General features: G+C 42.8%; 2 protein-coding genes across 2 annotated transcripts; both read left to right on the forward strand.

Annotated features, from left to right (window-relative positions):
• Positions 1 to 13,436: 13,436 nt before the first annotated feature.
• Positions 13,437 to 13,880, forward strand: LOC133395116 (uncharacterized). The gene is made up of 2 exons (XM_061663816.1): positions 13,437 to 13,508; positions 13,539 to 13,880. Exons 1-2 carry the CDS (start codon positions 13,437 to 13,439, stop codon positions 13,878 to 13,880), a joined length of 414 nt encoding a protein of 137 aa, XP_061519800.1.
• A 360-nt stretch (positions 13,881 to 14,240) lies between these two features.
• LOC133395117 (uncharacterized) lies at positions 14,241 to 16,167 on the forward strand. The gene is made up of 2 exons (XM_061663817.1): positions 14,241 to 15,773; positions 16,084 to 16,167. Exons 1-2 carry the CDS (start codon positions 14,241 to 14,243, stop codon positions 16,165 to 16,167), a joined length of 1,617 nt encoding a protein of 538 aa, XP_061519801.1.
• Positions 16,168 to 24,860: the final 8,693 nt, after the last annotated feature.

Here is a 24,860-nt window from a genome sequence, read left to right on the forward strand (position 1 = left end):
TCAATCCAAAAATTTCAGCGCTGAAAATTTCGCAATATTTCATTTATAAATTTGCAACAATTTTGAATGCGAAATATTTCACAGCCATGGGCTGTGAAATATGTTTGCAGTTTGAGTTTGAGAAGTTTTCGATCGCTTTGCGCAGCGGGCAAGGTTGGTTATCCATGCTCCGCTTCATTGCAAACACCCATTTGCATGAAATAGGTGTCCTATTCTCCGGTAGCTTTACTAACTCCCATGTCTTATTCCTTTCCAAGGACTGCATCTCTTCAGCAACAGCCTTTTCCATTCGTTCCAATCATCGCGCTGACGAGCTTCTGCTAGTGAGGTCGGTAGATTCTCAACATAACTTGCGGCATTCAATGCGTATGCTGCATATTCCACCGCATAGGCTTTGTGCCACACAGGAACCGTCCGTTGTCGTTTTGAAGTTTCATCATCAGGAACCACTTCAACATCAGAATTCAGGCTAGGAGCCGTGTCATACCCTTCGGCAGATTCGATGTCATGGTCATTGTTACTTGCTTCATCGTCTAACTCAACATCATCTGATGAACCTTCTCTATTCATTGGTGTCAAAAAGAAATCGTCGTGTGACACATCTTCAACTGCTTCTGAAGTAATATGACAGCCTTCCAGAAATACAACATCACGCACGTGCACAATTTCATGCTGCTCCGGGTTCCAAACCCTATACCCATTCACAGAGTATCCTACTAAAACTCCTTTCCAAGCTTTGGCATCCAGCTTAGCACGTTGTTCTTTCAGAATGTGAACGTACACATCACATCCAAAAATTCTGAGCTTTGTCAAATCAGGTTTCTTACCTTCCCATCTTTCGTATGGAGTCTTGTTACCATCGATCGCATTCGTGGGGCTGCTGTTGAGAAGGTATGCAGCCGTTTGAATGGCTTGCCCCCAAAATCGCTTATCGATTCCGGAATCCTGCAGCATTGTTCTGGCCTTGTCAACCAAGGTACGGTTCATCCGCTCGCTAACCCCGTTTTGCTGAGGTGTATGTGGAACTGTCCACTCCACAACGATACTACTCTGCTTCAGGAATTGCTCAAACTGCTTGCTTCGGTATTCACCGCCATTGTCACAACGTAAACGGCTGATCCGTTGACCAAACTTTGCGGTAACAATAGCCTCGTACTCACAGAAACGCTTGAACACCTCATCCTATGACTGAATCAGAAAAACCATACAAAAATGGCTCCAGTCGTGTACGAAAGACACGAAGTATTTCACACCACCGTTACCAACTGGAGTAAATGGACCACAAACATCCGAATGAATGAGCTCTAACACTCGCGACGATCGTTTTTCATTACGCGATGGAAACGGATTCCGTGTTTGCTTCCCGGTTAAACAAGACTCGCACACCACAACATTTTTGTCGATACATTTCACTTTCACCCCAGAAACCATTTCATTCCGAATCAATTGCTCAATACTGCGCACGTTTAAGTGACCAAGACGCTTATGCCATAATTCCAGCTCTTTAGACACTCGACCTGTCGTCATCATCGAATATTCACCACGCTTTACATAACTAAAAACTAGTTGATATAATTTTCCAACCCGTGAACCACACGCGACAATTTCCGAACCACGATAAATCTGTACCGCTCCGTTTGCATATACCACTTTCATACCAGCTGCATCGACACGCATTACTGAAAAAAGATTACAACGCAAATCAGGCACATATAAAACATTTCGCACCACGCACTCAATTTGCTTTCCGAACACATTGCTGATGATCTTCACATTTCCAGAATATTCCGCACGAATCGTCACATCATCCTTAGCAATCGCAATGTCAATCGGATTTTCCAATAGCCACATTTCATCGTAAAACTCTTTGTTATTCACCAGATGATCGGAACAGCCCGAATCTATATACCACTCCGTTTTGTAAAAACATCCCGCATTTACACCAACAAAACTAACACTTGCTTCACCGACGTGTGCCTTCGATGTATTGGTGTCACTTTGCCTTTTGTTCGGACACTCAGATAACTTATGTCCGATAACCTTGCAGCCAAAACACCTAACCTTACTTTTCTGCTGCCAATTTGGCGTCGTGCCAGAGAATGCAGCTTCATTTTCCAGTGCGCGAAGATCTACACACTGTCTTTTTGTTTCTTCGTCAAGCAACCTACATTTAACGAATTCGATGGACAGACTCTCCTCGGGCATTGTTTTCAATGCTGTTACAACGGTCGAATATGACGATCCGAGCGTAACTAACAAATGGCAAACCACATCAAGCTCTTCCAGCACAGCACCAGTAGCCCGATATTCCCGCACTAGTTATCAGTTTGACGCACTAGTTATCAGAACTTTTAAAAATGCTGCTGAAGTGTTCCGCCCTCGAAACGAAGAGTAAGCATTTGTCGCTTCAAATGCATGCGACTTGCAATGCTGCGTCGCTCGAACACATGCCGAAGAGCATCCCATACGTCCTTTGGAGTTTTCTGGTCCTGAATGTACTCCAATTGCGAGTCGTGTATTCTCGATACAAGTAATGATTTGCATCGCCGTTCTAACTTGGCCCGCGCTTCACGGTTCCGCTCCTTTTCCCTAGCTATCGCCTCACTACCTCCCGCCTCGTCCTTCAGCACCTCTAGCCCATCCGCGTTCGTATTAATGCACTCTAACAGCTCATGCTCCTCCAAGAGTATTGTCATCCGATACTTCCATGCGGTATAATTTGTGCCGTCAAACAACGGGAGAAAATGACGATCGTTCTTTTCTTGCTCCATCACAATACACAATTTCGATTAGTCACTTTCCCTTTGTTCAAAAACGTGCTGGGCCCATAACCTAAAATTGTATTTATTGAAGCAAAAAAAACGATATGCGACTTGTTGTTACAAAAGTACAGGAAAGAAGAAAGTTCAATGAATCAAGATTTTTTTTTTTTTAATATATTTATTTGCGTGTACAGATTAATTTCTATTTACTAGTGTGGATATTTACAACAAAAAAAAAACTTTACATTTACAAAAGTAGTGCACACTTAAGGACGACTAAATCTATCTCAACATCGTTGTTTTCAACGATGTGGAAAATGTAGTTAGCAAACAACCTAAGAATAAATATATGTATTCCCAGACTAACTCCTGCTAGTTCTGGAAATCGCAGACTATTGAACAAATAGGGGCGTCTTGGAGCTATTGAAACTATTTCTTGCTGCAGCAGTGCCCAAGCCGCCGCTACTGTACTACAGCAAGCAAATTTGTGTTCCAGACTTTCCATTTGGGGACAAAACGAACATTGATTGGAAGCCCTTCTTCCCATCCGAAACAAGAGCTCTCCATGTGACACTTTACCATTTGCTATCATGTAGATTAACGGCATGACTGCCAACCTAAAAGAGAGAAATGCGTTCCCAATGAACAAGGTCCAAATGTCAAAGTGACATCCGAATAAGCAACAGTTTGGCAGAGGTTGCTCACTTTAACACTCACAACCTTACTACAATCGATCAACCACAAGACTGACGTCCGTCTTCTCCAACTTCCTTTACTTTCCGGTTTCGCCCGGCCTGTCTTGCGCTTGACGCTCTTTCGCCCTTTCAAGCAAATTGCTTGATTAATTAATTAAATATTTTCTTGCAAGGGTAATTCTATTTTTGTTTTGAATATTATTATTAAACGTTCCTATCATTATTAATCCTTCTCATTCAACTGATATATTAGTTTATCGCCTGCTTCCTTTTTATTTTATTTATTTTAATTTTTTATTATTATTTCGCTGTCCTATCTCAATCCCTACATTACTGTTTCATGGTTATATTCAATCGTTTTCCTTAACTTATACACACGATTACAATGTATTTTTTTTAACAAACTCGACTCGAACACACCGCCGACGTCTTCTTCCACTAAAATATTATTAAGACAATACTTTTTATGTTATTATTTATATCTTTTTACTGCTACAAACGAAAACACTTCGTACCGCTAAATTGCTCTTAAATTACTGTTATGACAGACACAAAACTGCTCGAATGGATAAATTAACAGAAGGCCCGCTGCGCAAAGTGACGGAAGAAATCATGGCGTTTGGAGATTTTTATCATGCCATCTTTTTCCCTCCAACGGTAAATTTTTCAAGCAGCTCGTCGAGCTACCCGTCCCTGGCTCCGCCTCATACCCCTCGCCTGCGCGAGCTGTCGAAGGTTTGGATGTGTTGGTGCGTCAGACGGCCAATCGCTGTCAGCCGTCGTCCTTGCTTTTTCCCTCCATAGCGCTATCTCTTTCTTGCGTGTGGGCAATGCTCATGAGTTGCTGTGGCGCTTAAAAAAACCGTTAACAAACATTGCGGCGATGAAGTTGAATTTTCACAAATCAAACCAAAAAAGCGTAATGAGTTCAAACGCTGCCACGTAAAAGTGACTAAGGAATCGCTTGCTCACGCTGGAGGGTTTGCTGTGCAACGTGCAGAGCCCTAATTCGCATTAACACGTTCATCCCGGCGCTGATTTTCATCAACTTTCCGCCGGCATCTAGAACGCAAGCTGATTGTGAAACCGGTATACTGGAAAGTTCACTGGCAGTCCCTGGGGCCTGCCATCGAACTAAACGTGTAAAGCATTAAGCATAACACAAAGCTTTTGCTTTCGTCTGTTGTGGATTACATAGAAAGTCCACTGGCAGTCCCTGGGGCCTGCCATCGAACTGAACGTGCTAAGCATTAAGCATAACACTAAGCTTTTGCTTTCGTCTGTTGTGGATTACATAGATATAATATTACAGATAGATAGATAGATATTACATAGATACATAGAAAGGCGGAAAGACGAATTGAGGCTCCTTGAGGAGGGGGTACTGACACACAGCTGTTGGAAGTGTGGAAGCGTTACCAAGTCGGTTGTTGAGCGTGGATTTAAAAAAGTATATTTTTCGACTAATTTAAAATATTCACACTTTTTTACAAATCTTCGACTTGTCCCTTTGGTGGATTTTCTGCTTCTGGTTGCATGCCCTTATTTGGTAAAGATTTCTCGCGCGCTCTGCCGATTCCCGATCTTCGATCGTTGACCTGGCGCGCGAACCCTGACCGCTCCGAACATTTCTTTTATCTCTCCCTCTCTGTGTTTTATGGCACCGTCGATCAGCTTATCGTTTTAATCGATAAGCGCACCTGCCTTTATAATTATCTCGCACTTGTTATTGCTCTTATGTCAACATACAGTCGTGTCAACATTCCCCGGCACGTGAATCCATGCGGTTTGGATGCACCAATAAATCACGACACGTCCATCAACCTATTCTGCTACAAACTCTCTACTATCAACGTTTCCTGTTAATCCCTTCACTTGAGGATCAGCCGATGTACATTAAATTTTACTACAAAGTGCAAGATGAACGGCTATCTATACCAATTATCTGTCGCAGTCGGTAACAGTCTGTTCTACTATTCCAACCTATCTTCTCGTGTGGTGAATTTACGCTTCAATTTCTTTTTAGGTTTAAATCCTGTTCCTATTTCGTAGTGTAAAGGATTCGCGACATTCTGTAACGCATTACATCGATCTTCACTGTGCTGTTTCAATGCCTGTTTCACAGTTACTCGCACTAGGAACGCTTTCGACGGTAAATTTTCTATATTCAGAAGGCGAGCTCCCCCCCCTGCACCTCGTTTTGCTCAAGCGGTATGCTTGAACCCCTTGCGCGGTGATCAGCCGAGAAGAGCGCGGCTGCTTTGTTGGTGCTTAGCGTGCCGTAGATCGACCAACCCAGCGGACTACGCACAGCGGTCAATTTACTCTCCTCGCTCGAACGTATCTCCTGCGGCTTCATCAGCCAGACGTTATCTAGCCCAATCAGCAATTGTGGCACTGCGTCGCGATATTGAATGGCTGGAAGATCCTGGAAGTGATTCAAATTCATTATCAGTGAAGAATTTAAACTTTGATTTGGCAAAGTTAGCTTTTTAATTGTGTGAGCGGCCGCTATAGTATAGCGCCGCTCTTCTCCCCGTGCTGATATCTGCAGTTGGACGCACTGCGATGAGACTTCTTGTCGTTTAATGTTGCCAGTCCAACACATTTCTAACGGCTCTCGAAGGCCGTTGAGTCCCAGTTGTTCTGCTAGTGCAGCTTCCACTATGGTTAGTGAAGATGCCTCGTCCATCAGGGCGTATGTGTCTACGCTGGTCTGCCCGTTTTAGACAGTCACTGGTGTCACACGGAAAAGTGTATGTGGTGATTTCGTTGTGTGATAGTGAAACTGCACCATGCGTCTCCGTAGGTCACCGGTGTTTTGATGCAGCAGAATGTGATGTTGAGCGCCACATCCGTCAATTTTGCAAACGAACCGTGACTTACACTCCCTTGTACCGTGGTTATTGAGGCAATTGCGACAAAGTTTCAGATTCGTTACTGCATTCAAGCGATCTGCTACCGACATGCTCTTGAATGTTTCGCATTGTCGTACGTGATGCGCAGGATTCTTGCATACATGACACTTTACTCTGTTTGGGTCAGCCACCACAGGGCTGCTGGTTTCGGCTTTCAGCTGTCTTGGCGTATCGTGAGTAATTTCAACAGCAGAAGGGTAGTGCGTAAAGGTGTGGCTACGATGTATTTTTACTGGTGCTCGAATATTTTCCACATTTCCAGGAAGCGTCAGCTCACAGCAATCCTCAGTGAGCTCCTCCATGAACGCATAAAATTCTCTTAGAGTGGCTTTCTCAAAGTTTCTCTTAAAGCGTATCCACTCTAATCTTCTGTTGGCCGGTAGCTTTTCTACCAGCTCCTCTAAAAGCTCTGGGTTGGAAAAATACTCTTCCATTTCACTGCCTATCAGATGGTCGCACAACCTCTGGACGGTTATGCCAAACGAAATCAGCTGGTCTAAACGTTCCGGCCTCGGTGCCTCGGCCCGTCGAGCTTGCCCGATCAGTTCTTTGACCAGCAATCCGGGTCTGCCATACAGCTGCTTCAACATTTTTATTATTTGTGGGGCTGCGTTTGGTGAAGCAAACTTTCAACTACTTCTCTTGCCGGGCCGGTGAGCGCTTCCTCTAACCGCATTATATTTTCGACCGAGGTAAAGCCACATGCCTCGGTCGACCGATTATAATATTATAATAGCTGTAGAATATCGGCCATTACTTCACTGAACCTGAAAAGTTATGCAGTTTCCTATTCCAGATTCGTCTCGCATGCTCCATGTCGACTGCAATTGACGTCGCCGGTTCTTGTTTCAGGGTTGGCGAACACTCTCTACTAATCGTACTAGGTTTCGGTAGAGTAGTTTTAGTGCGACCGTTCGTAAGCTCGTTCACCCCTTTCGTCACTTCACTCAAAGCTATAGTTGAACCACTTTTTCTGCTTGCACTTTCATATTGTATTTGCTGTCTCATAGCGTCGTAACTTGAACTTAGTTTGGCAAATTTCTCTTCGTAAAGAGCTCGTATGGCATCCATTTCCATCTCTTGTTCTCTAGCTAATCGTTCCAGCTTAAGCGCTGTTGCCACAGAACTTCTACTTTTTCGCGAACTGTTTGATTCGCGGTCCCTTTGATTTAGGGATTTTTCTGCTGACCGTTCGCTCCCAGCATCAACCCTGCTGGGCGCCATCTCCTTTTCTTCTGTCTGCGCGATTATGTTAAGCGCGGGTTTCTTCGCGATTTCAGAATCGCCACTAATGCTTCGATTGACCGCATCGAACTCCCGGTCCACGCCTGTGGATTTATTCGTTGGGGTCAAATATTTCGTCACTGGTGCCAGCTGCGAAGAAGAAGGCTGCAGGGTCTTCTTTATTCACGATGCAGAAGGTTCGCCTTCTTGCGACTGGGTTACACGAGGAGCCCTGTTCGGCCTGCCACTGCACAATGGGCAGTTTAGAACAAATTTCGGGATAAAATTATTTTTGCAGAAATTGTTAGTTTTTATCTTTTGTAGTAAAGTGTTATGATAGTAAATAACATTTTATATGTAGTTTGCATCCATACCACCAGGTGGCGCTACATAAAATAGTGTTTTAAGGGATCTTTGCTTTGTTTTTTTTAATTTTGTGTGTTTTTTCTTGTATATGTTGTTTCTGGGCCGGTCTGGTGGTACAGTCGTCACTCGTACGATGTAACAACATGCCCGTCATGGGTTCAAGTCCCGAATAGACCGTGCCCCCATACGTAGGACTGACTATCCTGCTATGGTAACAAAAAGTCACTGAAAGCCAAGCTCACTTCACTAGTGGGTGGTACAGGCAGGCCTTGACCGACAGCGGTTGTTGTGCTAAAGAAGAAGAAGAAGATTTGTTGTTTATAATAGTATAAACCATTTTAAAATATACTGTGATGTTCCATAATATATGAACAAAACATAATAATTTTGAATAATATAATATTTTCTGCTTTGTATAGGACAATTGTAGCTAATTCTCATCACTTTTACTCACAGGTAGTACAAATATTAAAAAAGTACATACACAACCTAGGTGGATGCTATTACAAGCTCGTAACGTCTAGTTCACATTTCTAAAGACATGAATAAAGGCATTTAAATAATAAGATAGAGCAGGTACATTGAAATAAAGTAGTTCCCAAATTCGTAACGAAAAGCTGCACATATTTTTTGTCTTTGAAGGTTAAAATTTTAAATCTGTTGTTTAAAAAATAGGAATTACTCATTTTCCTGGGCATTGATATCACACAATATTCATCCAATACTTTTCCAAGCCCTGAACTGCCTTCAGAAGGGATAATAAAAATAAAAATCTTATGTTCTTGGTTTTACAACTATCTGAAAAATCAGAATTCAACTATAGCTACAAACAACGTATTTACTTCATTTGTAAAGATAAACCCTGTCTTTGTTTTAGTGTGTGTAGCTACTGATATTGAACTGGTTAACGAATCAGAGTAATACCGCTCATTATACAAAATGTCCTTCTGGATGCATTTTCTTTCTTGCAAAATATTCTTTGTAGCATATTCTCCTCTATCCTTATATTTAGTTTGTCATGACTTTTGGGAGTTTCTTCTCCCAAAACGGCAATAGATGCTGGTGTATTCATAACATTTTGCTGTTATGCGTAAAATTTTAGAATTATTTTCCTTACATCCGTCTATAATCTGGAGCAGTACCAAAAGGTATTTCTGATTTGCTTCATTATATTCAATAATAAAGTCAGCAATACGGCCGAAGCCATTCTTTCTGAATAATAATTTAATAATAAAGTAAGGTTAGAATAGATATTTACATATTAGATAAGCACATGAGCTGAAACTTAGATACACAGCTTCGTAATGGAAATTAAAGGTAATCAAAAGCACGTAGAATATATTTTTGTAGAATACACTAAATACGCTACACTAGGCACCTATGGAGCCGCCTAGTTATGCATATGTCTGTTTTTAGAAAAAGTTGATGTGAAAAAACTTCAATAAAATTCGCGTTCGCAAACTTTTGCAGAATATTTCTTCACAGATTGATAGTATATATATTACACTATTATGTGACATATATGAAACAACGCCACTCTACGCCACTTTCATAATGGCATCAAGTCAAAAATTAAAATGATGAAAATTTTCGGGAAGTTTTCTCAGTTATTATTGTACTTTTTTTGCAAAAAATTAACTTCACTCAAAATTTTTAATATATTTATAAAGCTGACGAAATATCTTTTTTAAAATGTCTAAATTTATCCAAATCGTTTCATATTTGAAAAAGTTACAAGTTTTCAAAGTTTTCCAAAAAAGTGAAAATTTTTCTGCGTTTTTTTAACAAGTCTCGACTTTGAGAGGACTTTTCTAGAGAACCAGAAAAGACAAAGAGCTCATATTTGGTATTTTTCTTAGTTTAACCCTTAGTATTAAAACCTATTATTTGGAATTGCGCTATTACAAAGTTGATTTTTTGAATTTCATCCCGGCAAATGCCCATTGTGCACTGGTCGCGTGGCCTCTAGCCTCAGCTGCCTCATCCGTTCCACCGCTTTCACACCGTGCACACACCCACCTCACGTTCTTCACATCGCTCGAAACACCAGCGCAATCGTAATGCCACCACTTAAAACACTTGTCGCATCGCACCATATCGGCTACCGCATTCTCGCGGGTACAACCAATGCAATCGAACTTTGGTTTCGGCATTTTACGCGTTGATCACTATTTAAATCAAACTCTTTAACTTTTAATTTGTAAAAAAGCTTGTGGAAGCGTTACCAAGTCGGTTGTTGAGCGTGGATTTAAAAAAGTATATTTTTCGACTAATTTAAAATATTCACACTTTTTTACAAATCTTCGACTTGTCCCTTTGGTGGATTTTCTGCTTCTGGTTGCATGCCCTTATTTGGTAAAGATTTCTCGCGCGCTCTGCCGATTCCCGATCTTCGATCGTTGACCTGGCGCGCGAACCCTGACCGCTCCGAACATTTCTTTTATCTCTCTCTCTGTGTTTTATGGCACCGTCGATCAGCTTATCGTTTTAATCGATAAGCGCACCTGCCTTTATAATTATCTCGCACTTGTTATTGCTCTTATGTCAACATACAGTCGTGTCAACAGGAAGATTGAACGGTATACTCTTTAATTGACGGCGGATGGGGGGGGGGGGGGGGGGGGTGGCCATGGGACCCCTACGATCATTGGTCACAGGCCCTATATTTGTTGTCGCCATGTGGGGAGGGGAGGTGCAAATGGTTCTCCAGCCACGGAGCCCTAACGACCATCTTTCCGGGGGCCCTTGTTGCTAATATTCTGTCCACTTGTACAAATCTTCGGCAACCGCCTAGTCCGCCTACCGTTAGGTCCACCGCTGGTTCATGACGGTGTTTTTTATCGTGGAGGTGCATCCTTCCCACTGCCTGCAGCGTATGCATCGAGCAGGAGACAGTGTGGCAGTATGCAAGTTGCAGTGTGGCAGTATGCAAGCAGCTCCTATCCAGCGGGCCCGCGGCACCGCCATCATTCCGGACATCTGCATGCCCGTCGTGGGTTCTAATCGCGTATAAACCGTCCGCCGTAGCAAGAGGTGACTATCCGGCTACGCGGTACTCAAGTCCTGAAAAGGCCGGCATGATCGCGTAGGCCATTATGCTAATAATAATAATAATAATAATAATAATAATAATAATAATAATAATAATAAGAAGAAGAAGAACTGAGCATAGCAGTCCACACTCGGGGAAGGTTTTTGTTTTGACTTTGGTGCTGCCGGGTCTACCGCTGTGGCGCGACAAATGCACGGAATGCACTCGACCAAAACATGAACCTACCGATCCGAAACCATTCCAAGGCAATGCCGGTCAATCGGCGTCATGATACCGACTCTAAGCCAACAAGCCACCAGATTCTGGACGGACATGTGCAGCACCAAACGCGCACCATAATAATCAAATGCAGAATCCTGTTTTGTATGGATTCAATTCAAAATGTTGTTTCCACTTGCGTCCGCTTGCTGCATTAGAAATAAATGTGCAATATATCACACGCACGTTTGCTTAGATCGTGTGTCTTTTTAATACCCCCAACAGCAGAGCCGGGCGCATAGATGGTGGTGCCAATGTAATGGTTGTGTTGTCTCTCAGGTAGCGAGATCGAAAATGGATGGACTTTGTAGCCGCAGCGGATGAAAATGTACGCATCAGAATCAAATAGTTTTGGGGTTTCCAAACGCACGCACGCACACGCACGCACAAACACGCGCGCGCAGACTCTCTCTCTCACACACACACACACACACACACACACACACACACACACACACACACACACACACACACACACACACACACACACATATGCACGTACGCGCGCACGCGCGCACGCACGCACGCACGCATACACACACACACACACATACATACACATACACACACATGAACACATTCACGTACGCGCGCACACACACATGCACGTACGCGCGCACGCGAGCACGCATCCACGAAAGCGCGCACGCGATTACGCACCTATGAACGCGCGCACGCGATAACGCACCTAAGAACGCGCGCACACGCACGAGCGAGTACGGCTACCTTATCGGTAGAACGGCTGATTCAGCTATCTTGCAGTGCATCTTCATCCAATGGGCCGGGCGGGAAGGGGGATCGCGGCATGATAGAGAGGACGGTCAATTTCCCCGTGCTGTGTGTGTGCGTGTGTGTGACGACCCAAAAACGCGAGACAGATTTCGGCACATTTAAAAAAATTATTGGCACTTTACACTGTGCTACATAATGCTTAGACGGTCGCTGAAACATCAAACATGTTGAAATTAAAAAAAAAATAGATTAGTGTTAGACATTCTCCTACGCTTGTTTTAAATAGTGTTTGAATTTCAATGTATATATTTATTTGAATTATATTATGGCATGAATTATGGGATTATGGTAACGGTATTAGAAACAGACAACACTTGAAGGCTACAATATAAACAGGGAAATAGATGAGGATGAAATGAACTATGTAATGAATTATAGCATGTACAAATGAACTCAAACGGACAAGTGAATACACATTAGCAAAGTGAAAGTTCAACCGCCTACACGTTATTTTGCTTATTCCCAAAACATCACAAGTTTTCCTCCAATTTCACACCCGGTGTAATTTTCTACATTTGGTCCTTCGAACCGGATCGTGAAAGGAAGCACTACGTGCAGTGAAAATTTGTGTACGGACACTACGTGGCCTTAATTTTGGGAAAACGGCACTCCGTGACCGTTGGTGTGAACCAAAGTGTGGACTTATTCGTTTGCTATCCGTTGTGTTGCGCAAATCACAACGTGGGTTGCCCCGCTATCACGGGCAAATCTGACTTTAGTGTGCTGTGATTCTTGTTTCGTGTGCGCGTATTCTAGTTCGTGAGAAAGGTGACGCCGACCGTTGGAACCATTGCGAAAACCGCCATCCTTGGAAGCAACCATTAGCGCATCAAGCTCGCGCCAATCGTGATCGTCGTTGCGTACAACTTTCGTGCAAGCTGTGTGAAGTCAGTGAACTTTCGCGCCAATTTTTAAAATAAAAATGGAGAAGAAGTTGAAATCGGTGCAACTGAAAAGGCATCAAGCGGTCGAATTGGTGAAAAGTATAGAACAGTTTACGATCGGCTACGTCGAGGAAAATGCCAGTGAAATACCAGTGTGTTTGGAATAACTACAAAGGTATTATGAGGACTTCCTACATGCAAATGCGAAAGTGATGGAACTCGATGAGGAGGCCACAGATGCGAGTGTAACTGAGCGGTGTGATATGGATACACGGTATCGTCGCGTTAAGGGCTTTCTTCTACGAAAGCAACCACCTCCTACGGCCGCGCAAAATATGTCGAATGAGTCGATGCTATTAGCGAGCTCGACACTCAATAGTTCGGGACGATCAGGTGCAGTAAATTTGCGTCTTCCAAAAATCGAATTGCCTACGTTCGATGGCGATTCCACCAAGTGGTTAACGTTCCGCGACCGATTTGTGGCGATGATCGACAGTGCCAGTGAGATACCGAATATAATGAAGCTGCAGTATCTGCTGTCCTCCTTGAAGGGCGAGGTTGGTTTGCTTTTCGAGCACACCACATAGACAGCAGACAATTACGAGGTGACGTGGGCTGCCTTGCTGAAGCGGTACGATAATCCACGTACGCTGATCCGGGAGTACTATCGGAAAATTCATCACCTGCCGGCAGTGAGCTGTGACAACGTGGACGATTTGGCGCTGCTCGTCGATGAATTCACGCGGCATGTGAACGGGCTGAAGAAGCTCGACGAACCGGTGGACACCTGGGACACGCCGCTCGCCAACCTGCTTCTGATGAAGCTGGATTCGTCGACCATTCTGGCATGGGAGAACCACTCAGCGCAACATAAAAAAGATAAGTACAAGGAATTAGTAGACTTTTTGCAAGATCGTGTACGAATATGAAAATCATCGCGCGAGTTTTCCAATAACGGTGACGGCAGTTTGAGAATGGTGGCCGGCAACAGAAGGGTCTCCGACCATAGGCCGAGAATTGTGGGCAATGCTGCAACTGCAAGGAGAACTTCGCCGAATGTTTCAGCTCAATAGTGTGTTTTGGGTTGTGCAGAGCTTCACAATCTGCGCAATTGTCCTGCATTCTTGCGAAAGGACGTACAGCAACGCCGTGAAGTAGCCACCCGTGAGCGACTGTGTTGGAACTGCCTCAATCGCAGTCATCATGTGAGGGATTGTCGTTCCGCGTTTAAATGCACTACGTGCAACGCACGCCATCACTCCTTGCTGCACGTAACGCCAATTGTCACAATGGTTGCGCATTCGGATGATGAAGTGGTTCTACTGGAAACAGTCCAACTACAACTGGTAGATGATCATGGCAATAAACATACAGCACGAGCACTGTTAGATTCCGGATCGATGTGCAACTTTATCTCCGAATCTATGGCCCATCGACTGTTGACACCGCTGTCCAAAGTAAGCATTGCTGTATCGGGTATAGGGCAAATCAAACAGCACGTGAAGGGTTCCATCACAGCGACCGTTCGATCGCTAGGAGAAGACCTCCATTCGTCAATGGAATTTCTAGTGCTCAAGACTCCGTCAGCTGAAATTCCAACCATTCCCTTAAACATTGCGAAATGGAACATCCCAAACGTACAGTTGGCAGACTCGTCTTTCCACGTTCCGGGAAAGGTCGATGTTGTAATTGGTGGAAACACGTTCTGGGAGATACATACTGGAAGAAAACAGTCATTGGGTAACGGAAGGCCATGGCTGATAGAAACTGCGTTTGGATGGGCGGTCTCGGGGAATACTTCCCAACTTGCTGGCCCCAATCTACGATTGTGTCACACGGCCGCCAACGAAGGTGCCATCGAACGCTTGCTCCAGCGGTTTTGGGAGGCTGAGAGTATTATGGAAGGTCCTGCCTTGTCAATTGAGGAGGACATGTGCGAAAAACATTACGTAGTTACCACGAGCCGTAATGCACAAGGTCGCTACATTGTGTCTTTGCCGCGAAGCCCCAAACCTGAAAGAACGCTGGGTTTGTCAAAAGAGATAGCAGATCATCGTTTACTGGGTGTAGAACGTCGACTGAAGGCCAATCCTGAAATGGAAAGGGAATATATTAAATTTATGAGAGAGTATGAGTCATTGGGACACATGATCAAACTCACGGAACCCGTTGATGACAACAAACCACATTGCTACATTCCTCATCACGCGGTAGTCAAAGAGACCAGTACAACAACCAAGGTGCGTGTTGTTTTTGATGCATCCTGCAAAACAACATTTGGCTACTCGCTAAACGATACTCTGCTGATTGGTCCAACAGTGCAGGATGATCTGCTTACAATCATCCTACGCTTTCGAAAACACGCTGTCGCAATAGTGGCAGACGTAGAGAAAATGTACCGGCAGATTCGTCATTATGAAAACGATCGAAATCTATTGCGCATACGTTACCGTGAATGTCCCTCCGATCCCATTTCCACGTATGAGTTGCAAACGGTGACCCACGGTACCGCAACAGCACCATTTCTAGCTACTCGAACGCTACAACAAATTGCGCACGACCACAAACAACAATACCCTTTGGCAGTCGACCCAGTGCTACATGACTTTTATGTGGATGATTTGTTGACTGGAGCAGAAGATGTAGTAGAGGCCGTTGGAATGCGAACGCAAATTTCGCAAATGCTTGAATCGGCAGGTTTCCTTTTGAAGAAGTGGGCATCTAACGTCTCCGAAGCGCTTGAAGGAGTTCCGAGCGACGATCTAGCGATCAAACCAGTTCTAGACTGGCAGGAAGATCAAGCGATTTCAACATTGGGCTTGGTTTGGGAACCGTCTAACGACATGCTACGGTTCAGAGTCGACCTTCCACGACCAGCTCAAGAGCTTACGCGAAGTTTGGTCTTGTCTTACACGGCCAGAATCTTCGATCCCCTGGGCCTACTAGGGTCAACGGTAATACTTGCCAAAATGTTTCTGCAGCGATTATGGGGGTTGAAGCAAGACGGCAAAACGCTTGATTGGGATCGCGCACTACCAATGGACCTGCAAGAGGAATGGAGAAAGCTGCACAATACATTGTACTCGCTACGCGAATTACGAGTGCCTCGGTTTGTTTCACAATCCGGCACAGAAGACCTGCAGCTACACGTATTCGCTGATGCTTCACAAGGAGCATATGGAGCATGCTGCTATGTACGAGCAGTATCCGCAATAGGCATCCAGGTCAGATTACTAGCTGCCAAGTCCAAGGTGGTAGCGTTAGCAAACACGAACTCAATCGCCCGGTTGGAGTTGTGTGCAGCACGGCTAGCAGTACACCTGTTTCAGAAGGTGGTTTCTGCACTCAAGGTGTCAGCTACGGCTATCTGTTGGACAGATTCGATGACAGTAATGCACTGGCTGAACTCATCACCGCGTCGCTGGAAACCATTTGTGGCCAACAGGGTGGCACAAATACATGAAGAAACGCGTATCTCCAGCTGGCGTCATGTTCCTGGAGTTGATAACCCGGCGGATGACATCTCGCGCGGGCTGAGTCCGGAAGAATTGCTGCAGTGTACACGTTGGTGGCATGGACCGAGTTGGCTGTCCTACGGACAAGAGAAGTGGCCCCATATTCAACCGGCGATGAAGGAAGGCGAGGATGACATCGAAGAGCGACTGGCAGTCTCACACATTGTCACTACATCTACGATGTGTGATTTTAGCAACATACTGTTCGCCAAATACTCAAGGTATGGCAAGTTAAGGAGAGTTGTGGCTTTCTGCTTGCGGTTCATCACAACGCTTAAGGCAACCAAGGCATCATCGTGCAAGCGCGTTAAGGTAAAAGCGGACATCAAGACGTTGCTGCACTCCGTTCCACCGCTTACAGCAGAGGAGCTACAGCAAGCCGAGCTGCGTTTGTGCCAGCCTGCACAACAGGAGTCGTTCGCGGAAGAGCTGGTCGATCTACAACGAGGGAAACAGGTTAGTACGAGATCGAAGCTGAAGTGGTTGTCCCCATACATCGACGCACAGGGTGTGTTACGTGTCGGTGGCCGGCTAGGTAATGCCAACATCCCAGAGGCAACGAAGCATCCGACAGTCCTTGCAGCATCACATCGTCTGTCAGTGCTATTGGCAGAAAGGGTCCATCAGCAGGAAATGCACGCCGGACCACAAGCAATGTTAACCATACTGCGGCAGAAGTTTTGGTTAATTGGAGGCCGAAATATGGTAAAGCGTGTGTATCACCAGTGCCACACTTGCTTTAGAAACAAGCCGACGTTGGTGAAACAGGCGGTAGCGGATTTGCCTGAGTCACGGGTAACACCAACGAGACCGTTTGCGGTGAGTGGGGTGGATTATTGCGGTCCGTTCTTGTTGAAGTCCACCATCCGCAATCGCAGTCCCACCAAGGCGTATATCGCAATATTCGTCTGCTTCGCGACCAGGGCAGTTCATATCGAACTGGGTGAGTGATCTCACATCGACTGCATTTTTGGCTGCATTACGTCGTTTTGTCGCGCGGAGAGGGAAGGTTGCTGAATTGCATTCAGACAATGCAACAACATTGAAGGGGGCTGCACATGAACTGCATCGTATCTACAAGATGCTAAAAATCGATGAGGTTGATAGGAGAGGGATTTTTGATTGGTGCGCCGAAAATGAGATGGTGTGGAAATTTATCCCTCCGCGTGCACCTCATTTCGGAGGTCTTTGGGAAGCGGCAGTAAAATCGGCCAAAAAGCACCTTCTAAAAACAATAGGAGTTAGTAGCATTACACAGGAGCATATGCTTACCCTTTTAGCTCAAGTTGAGCAATGTCTTAATTCTCGCCCGTTGGTACCGTTATCCGACGAACCAACTGATTTGGAAACATTAACCCCGGCTCATTTTCTGATAGGTTGTAGTATGCAGGCAGTACCGGAGGTTGATTTAAGTAAGCTTTCTTCCAATCGGTTAAAAGAGTACCAAGTAGTGCAAAAGCATTTACAAGTAATTTGGTCCCGGTGGTACCCAGAATATTTGCAGCAGCTGCAAGCCAGAGCAAGGCACGCAAACAATGCGCCGGTCAAGCTAGAAATAAATCAGCTAGTTATAATAAAGGAAGATAACGTTCCACCTACCGTTTGGCCGAAAGGGCGAATAACTGCTTTACATCCGGGTAAAGACGGTGTAGTTAGAGTAGTTACACTACGAACAGGCACAGGAAAGGAAATCGTCAGAGCAGTAAATAGGATCGCATTGCTACCTAATCCCATTGAACAGCAAAGGTTAGAATGTCGCGCAGCTTCACCACGTGAAATATAGTAAACAAACCTTGTTGACATTAGCGAGATGTCAAGTGTTATAGGTCAGCTAGGTTTATACTTTGCTCGCTCACTTCTTTATTTGAATTTATGGCATTTTTGAAATTTTAAAAAGAATTCTCTTTTGGTGGCCGGAATGTTTGAATTTCAATGTATATATTTATTTGAATTATATTATGGCATGAATTATGGGATTATGGTAACGGTATTAGAAACAGACAACACTTGAAGGCTACAATATAAACAGGGAAATAGATGAGGATGAAATGAACTATGTAATGAATTATAGCATGTACAAATGAACTCAAACGGACAAGTGAATACACATTAGCAAAGTGAAAGTTCAACCGCCTACACGTTATTTTTCTTATTCCCAAAACATAACAAGTTTTCCTCCAATTTCACACCCGGTGTAATTTTCTACAAATAGGCTTCTTCACACTCAATTGGCAGGGGCATGGAATGGTCTCATCAGCAGCGGCACGAAATAAAATAAACCATCAATACACCGATAGCACTTTACATCCCAATCCAACTTCTCCCACAGCGTCTGAAGGCCACACACAAATTAATATATGCTAACACCCACCAATAACAATACACAACCGCAATGCACAAATACGAATCAACGAATACACCACAACACCCAATCAGCTGGCGGCGGAAGGCACGGGAAGAAGCGCAAGTAAGGCAAGGCAAGGTGAGGGAGGGAGGAGAAGTGGACGAGAAAAATGGGCGTCAACATTTTTGATTTTTTGACCGTTTTTTTTGTTGCTTCGCCGCCAAAAATAGTTCGTCCATGTCGCCAACAGATGGCGCTAATCCTGCACAGGCATGCGCAGGAATCGCTGAAGTTCCTCGCGGGAGACCAGTCAATATCTGCGCTGGCCAGCGCAGGCTTTGGCACATTTCCTGCGCAGGAAACTGCTCGAATTTGCGCAGCGGGGGCTGTCTGACTGGGAAAGCCAATTTGACAGATGGCGAAACTACTCGATCGTTTTTTATATTGGTTGATATAATTGTATCGACCGGTAAGTTAAATGCGTACGCGATACCAATTCGAGTACTTGAGGGTTCAATTTTTCATTCTTAAAAGTCCTAAAATTAGCTAATAATCATTTTCCAAGCTGTTTAATACATAAATTAGTTGAAAAAAGTTTATTTTTTCGAAAACCGTTTGTTTACCTCCTGATGAGAATGATGCAAGTTGCGGTCCAAGGGGTACGAAAGTGACAGCTCTACAGTATAACCGAACATGTCAACGCCTACTTCCGAACAATTCTATATCTCGCCCAAGGTGGATTAAAAATATCAGGTGGTGGATTAGGGCCTTTGGGGGGTCGCCATAGTTGAGGGACTTTACGTCATTTTAGAACCGTTGACCATTGGTTTCCGCACACAAAGCTTAGCAAATATAACAGATTTCTTTGTTATTATGTGCATTTTAGTGTGTCTATTGATTTTATCGAAAAAACGTAATATATTAACAAAAGATTTGATCATTTGTTTATGCACGAAATTTAAAATCATGCTAGCATGAGTTTTAATCTCAAGTAAATTGTCCATGCGGCTCGTAGATAATGAGGAATTAATGTAAAAATTGAAAAAAAATAATGATTTCTTAATTTTTATCATCAAAAATGTCGAAAACACAAAGAATTCTAGAATAAATTCACAGAATAACACAAAATAACACACTTTAATGTATGTTTCAATGTTAAATAAGAACTCACAAAGTCCAAAATATATTTTTAAATAATATTTATTTGAAAAAATGGGGTAGATAAATTATATGAACAAATTTAATTAATGTAAACAAAGTTTGAATCCTGGGGACCTTACGTCAAGTGACGAATTGTCAAAATGCACTAGAGTCCACCACCTGATATATTTAAATTCACCTTGATCTCGCCTAAAGAGTCTATTATATGCCTGAACGAATCTACAACTCGCTGAACATGTCTATATAATCCTCGAAAACCCTGTAATGATGACGTAAATTTTAATTTATGGGTTATATGCCCGCTGCGCAAAGCGATCGAAAACTTATCAAACTCAAACTGCAAACATATTTCACAGCGCATGGCTGTGAAATATTTCGCATTCAAAATTGTTGCAAATTTATAATTGAAATATTTCGAAATTTTCAGCGCTGAGCGCATTTTCAGCGGGTGCCCGCACGACAAAATCGAGCAGTTCTGTAGCTCGGATTTTCGATCGCTTTCCGCCAAAAGCGATCGAGAAAGCGAGCAGAAATGTCAGGGGAAACGCTTGGATTTCGATCGAAGAAATATTTCAATCCAAAAATTTCAGCGTTGAAAATTTCGAAATATGTCATTCATAACTTTGCAACAATTTTTAATGCGAAATATTTCACAGCCATGAGCTGGTATCGCGAAAGAATTGGTTTAAAATTAACAGTCGTTAAAAATTAACCAGAATCGTTAAAAATTGCTAGAATTTGGTATCGCGAACGCACTGAGTTCATTTGTTAATTTTAACGACTGGTCCTATGCCGTCGTTAAACAAACGACTGTCAAGAGCGTATGCGATACAAATTAACAGTCGTTTAATTATACTGCTCGAATTTTTTACCCGTGTTTGCCTATATGCGATATCGAGCAGTCGTTAACTGTTTTGACGGTCGTTTATTTTAACAGGAATGAACAACAAATGAACTCGGTTAAACCAAAATGAACTTTAAACGACTGTTAAAAAGAGTTCATTTATTCGCGATGCCGGCTATGAGCTGTGAAATATGTTTGCAGTTTGAGTTTGAGAAGTTTTCGATCGCTTTGCGCATCGGGAAGTCTTTGAAAGAGAACAGGTCGAAGCGTTTAGAGTAAATTGACAGAAAGCCATGGGAAAATTTTGACAGTTTAATTGAACATTGTTTATGTTTAGCGATGGACGTTGCTATGGAGTGAATAAGAATTTTGTTCAACATTTTGCACTCATTTCCTATTAGAATATTACAAGAACTAAAATCCAGTTAGAATTTTACATGGCTGATACAATCCAAGGATCTCTTTTATCATTCGTCGCCGGGTTATAAGCAGAAGACGGTATGCATATTGTACTTGTGTGTGCCGATTCGATGTTTCATTTTACTCTCAGTGTTTAAATGAAAGTAAATAGGACTGTTACCCAGTTGGAACATGTAAAGTGCTGTTTTATGCCTGTTAAACTTATCGTTCTTCCAGCATGACCGTTGCAAACGGTAGTGATTCGTGGCCACTGAATGGCAAGCAATGAGGTTAACTGTATTCAGAGTAGACTGCAATTACTTCTCCTTTATTCTCCAGCAGTGATTGACTGCAAGAAATTTAACCAATATAATCTTCCTAATAGTAAATTCGTCCACTTTTCCACGTTAACTATTAGCCGTTTTTTTGTAAACACTTTTTCATGAAACTGTCAAAAGCGAGCTGAAAATGGCAACCTAGCAACGGGCTTTGCATCGACCTGTTCTCCTTAATAGATCTTGGCTTTGACGCTCGATGAGCAACAACATGAAATAAAATTGTTACCATGAAATAAATTGACCATTTTCTCCCTCGGTTTATCTGGTACTTCCACTCGATCATTTAACAACACTACATTCTCAATTCCAATACTGTTACTAACTCTAGCATAATCTCTCAGTTCATAATTTATGTTTTTCGACCATACATGTTCACGTTGCTGTGCATTTGTTGTAATATAGTGTTATATATGAACCCTGGTATTTGACAGTTGTGTCATAACGCCTAACAGGTTGATCCTACCTTTCGTTTGTTGTTAAATGTCATTCCTTCTTTGCACCTTATCGAATTCGTTTCCGCTGCGCAAAGCGATCGAAAACTTCTCAAACTCAAACTGCAAACATATTTCACAGCCTTTGGCTGTGAAATATTTCGCATTCAAAATTGTTGCAAATTTATAAATGAAATATTTCGAAATTTTCAACGCTGAAATTTTAGGATCCCGCTGCGCAAAGCGATCGAAAACTTCTCAAACTCTAACTGCAAACATATTTCACAGCATGGCTGTGAAATATTTCGCATTCAAAATTGTTGCAAATTTATAAATGAAATATTGCGAAATTTTCAGCGCTGAAATTTTTGCATTGATATATTTCTTCGATCGGAATCCAAGCGTTTTCCCTGACATTTCTGCTCGCTTTTTCGATCGCTTTTGGCGGAAAGCGATCGAAAATCCGAGTTACAAAACTGCTCGATTTTGTCCTGCGGGATTGTAATATTTCTTCGATCGGAATCCAAGCGTTTGCCCTGACATCCCGCACGACAAAATCGAGCAGTTCTGTAGCTCGGATTTTCGATCGCTTTCCGCCAAAAGCGATCGAAAAAGCGAGCAGAAATGTCAGGGAAAACGCTTGTATTCCGATCGAAGAAATATATCAATTCAAAAATTAAGGCGCTGAAAATTTCAAAATATCTCATTTATAAATTTGCAACAATTTTGAATGCGAAATATTTCACAGCCATGCGCTGTGAAATATGTTTGCAGTTTGAGTTTGAGAAGTTTTCGATCGCTTTGCGCAGCGGGATTTCTGCTCGCTTTTTCGATCGCTTTTGGTGGAAAGCGATCGAAAATCCGAGCTACAAAACTACTCGATTTTGTTGTGCGGGTTGTTATTTTTTGCATCAACTCCTTAAACAAACCTCATGTGAATTTTTCTGCCTGTTGGAACCTTTTCGCAAGATACCCAACGACCTGTCGTAAACGCGCGTTTTGAAAGATGTAAGATCGGTTCGGGTTTCAACCGATCGCGTTCGGTTCGGCAAGCAAAGGATAAAAAGGGCAACAGGACACGGAGAAGGTCTCTCAAAACAAAAAGCGGGATCGAAGACTAATTTTTTGGCAAACGTAGAAAAATAAATCGTTTCGGCAAAGAATTTACACCGCGTTGGTTTTCATTTCGCAACACTGCCTAATAAATGAGAATTAAATACATAACATATAGTATTTTGAAATGATTAAACCATCTCCATGTAAATATTTGTAATGGTATGGTTTATTATCTACAATACAAAATAAAATATAAATTAATACAATTATAAAACATAAACAACGGAATTACAAATATTTCGGTCGGGAGCGAAGAGGCGCTATTTGTGCGGGCCGCTCGCGTGTGTGCGAAGGATCATCAGCTGATTCTGGTATATGGTTGGGTTGTAGTTGTATCTCTGAATTGGTGGTTGGTACACATAATGGAATTTGGGGCAAGTGTGACATAGGGGGCAAGTGTGCCACCTACCTTTTTTTGGAAACCAATGAATAAAATTAAATTAAAAAATAAGGACAGGGATACATTCGATTGTGCAACTTTATATGTTGGACCGGATTTCGTGTGTAAAAGTTCATTACTCTCATATTTATTGTCTCTTTTGTGCTGAACAGCCAGATTGAGCATAATCTTATAATATTTCATCCAAACAAAATAAGCTCTCAAAACACGTAAAAAAAGAAATCACAAAAGTATGTGGTACAGAGCAAAACTGAGAAAAAATTGATGTTTTATGCAGTTTACCAAAAATACAAGCTTTTTCCACCCTTAAATTTGATTTTATAAGAAAAACAAATTTCGGGACAAAGAAACACCACTGTTTGGGACAAAACTGCCATACCACTGCTACACGCGAGACAACTGTCAAAACGTAAACATTGTAGTTGCGTCGTCAGTGAATCAAGATGGTACGCAATTTTAAGCGGATTTCTTTGCGAAAAAACTGGTCAGTGACCAGTATGGAAGTGGCAATGCGGTCCGTGATCAAAAAAGTACTTCGGTCTAACAAGCTGCTAAGGAATGTGGCGTTCCATGGAAAACGCTCGCGAAATACTTAGCGATAAACGCAACAACTCCTATCGCAAGTCTAAAAAATCACCTATGTCTAGGACGGTATAAGCCTGTTTTCAATGCACATCAAGAAGCGGAAATAGTTAACCATCTTTTGGAACTTGAAAAACGATGCTATGGAAATGGTCCATGCGATATGCGTAGCCTTGCCTTTGAGTTAGCAGAGCGAAATAAGCTTCATTTTGTGTTGTAGCAATACTACTGGGTGGATGAAGCCCTTTTATTTTGAACAATATTTTGAACACGTTCTGGAGCATACGCGACCAACAGAATCAAGGCCAATTTTGTTACTACTTGATGAATTCCAAATACAGTTCGCATACCAAAAATATGGCGTTTTTGGAAAAAGCAAGATAGACGGCCTCAACACAATTTTTCGATTGAAAACATTCGATAGGCGCCCACGCTAATCTGACAGTATAACTATTACGTTTATACCCCTTGTGTTTACGTGCTTGATTGCCCCAGCTTGTTTTCCAAATGTCTTTGCTCGGTTTGTGCTATCTATCATTTTTTGTTTGTTTATTACGGCAGCAAGTTTGAGAAACAGAAAGCTTGTTCGGCGAATGTTTGCATATTTTATGGAGAAATAGAAGCAAAGAAGAAACTGATACAGCATTGCACAAATTTACTTGTTGTCTTGTTGGCTTGTTTTATCGGAAAATGAGTAATTAAAAAAAAAAATATGGTAGCACAGCAACGCAGAAAATGGCAGCAGGTTTGATATTTTTTGCCGAAGGCAGGTATCAACA

The sequence above is a fragment of the Anopheles gambiae genome, chromosome 2 (assembly GCF_943734735.2).
Source record: "Anopheles gambiae chromosome 2, idAnoGambNW_F1_1, whole genome shotgun sequence".
Lineage (NCBI taxonomy): Eukaryota > Metazoa > Arthropoda > Insecta > Diptera > Culicidae > Anopheles > Anopheles gambiae.

Excerpts from the sequence above, each read along its gene's own strand:
- LOC133395117 (XM_061663817.1), top strand. The coding sequence starts at position 14,241 with ATGGTTGCGCATTCGGATGATGAAGTGGTTCTACTGGAAACAGTCCAA. Across the intron at positions 15,774-16,083 it reads CGATTTCAACATTGGGCTTG|AAGACCTGCAGCTACACGTA; the intron begins GTTTGGGAACCG and ends AATCCGGCACAG.
- LOC133395116 (XM_061663816.1), top strand. The coding sequence starts at position 13,437 with ATGATCGACAGTGCCAGTGAGATACCGAATATAATGAAGCTGCAGTAT. Across the intron at positions 13,509-13,538 it reads TGTCCTCCTTGAAGGGCGAG|ACAGCAGACAATTACGAGGT; the intron begins GTTGGTTTGCTT and ends CACACCACATAG.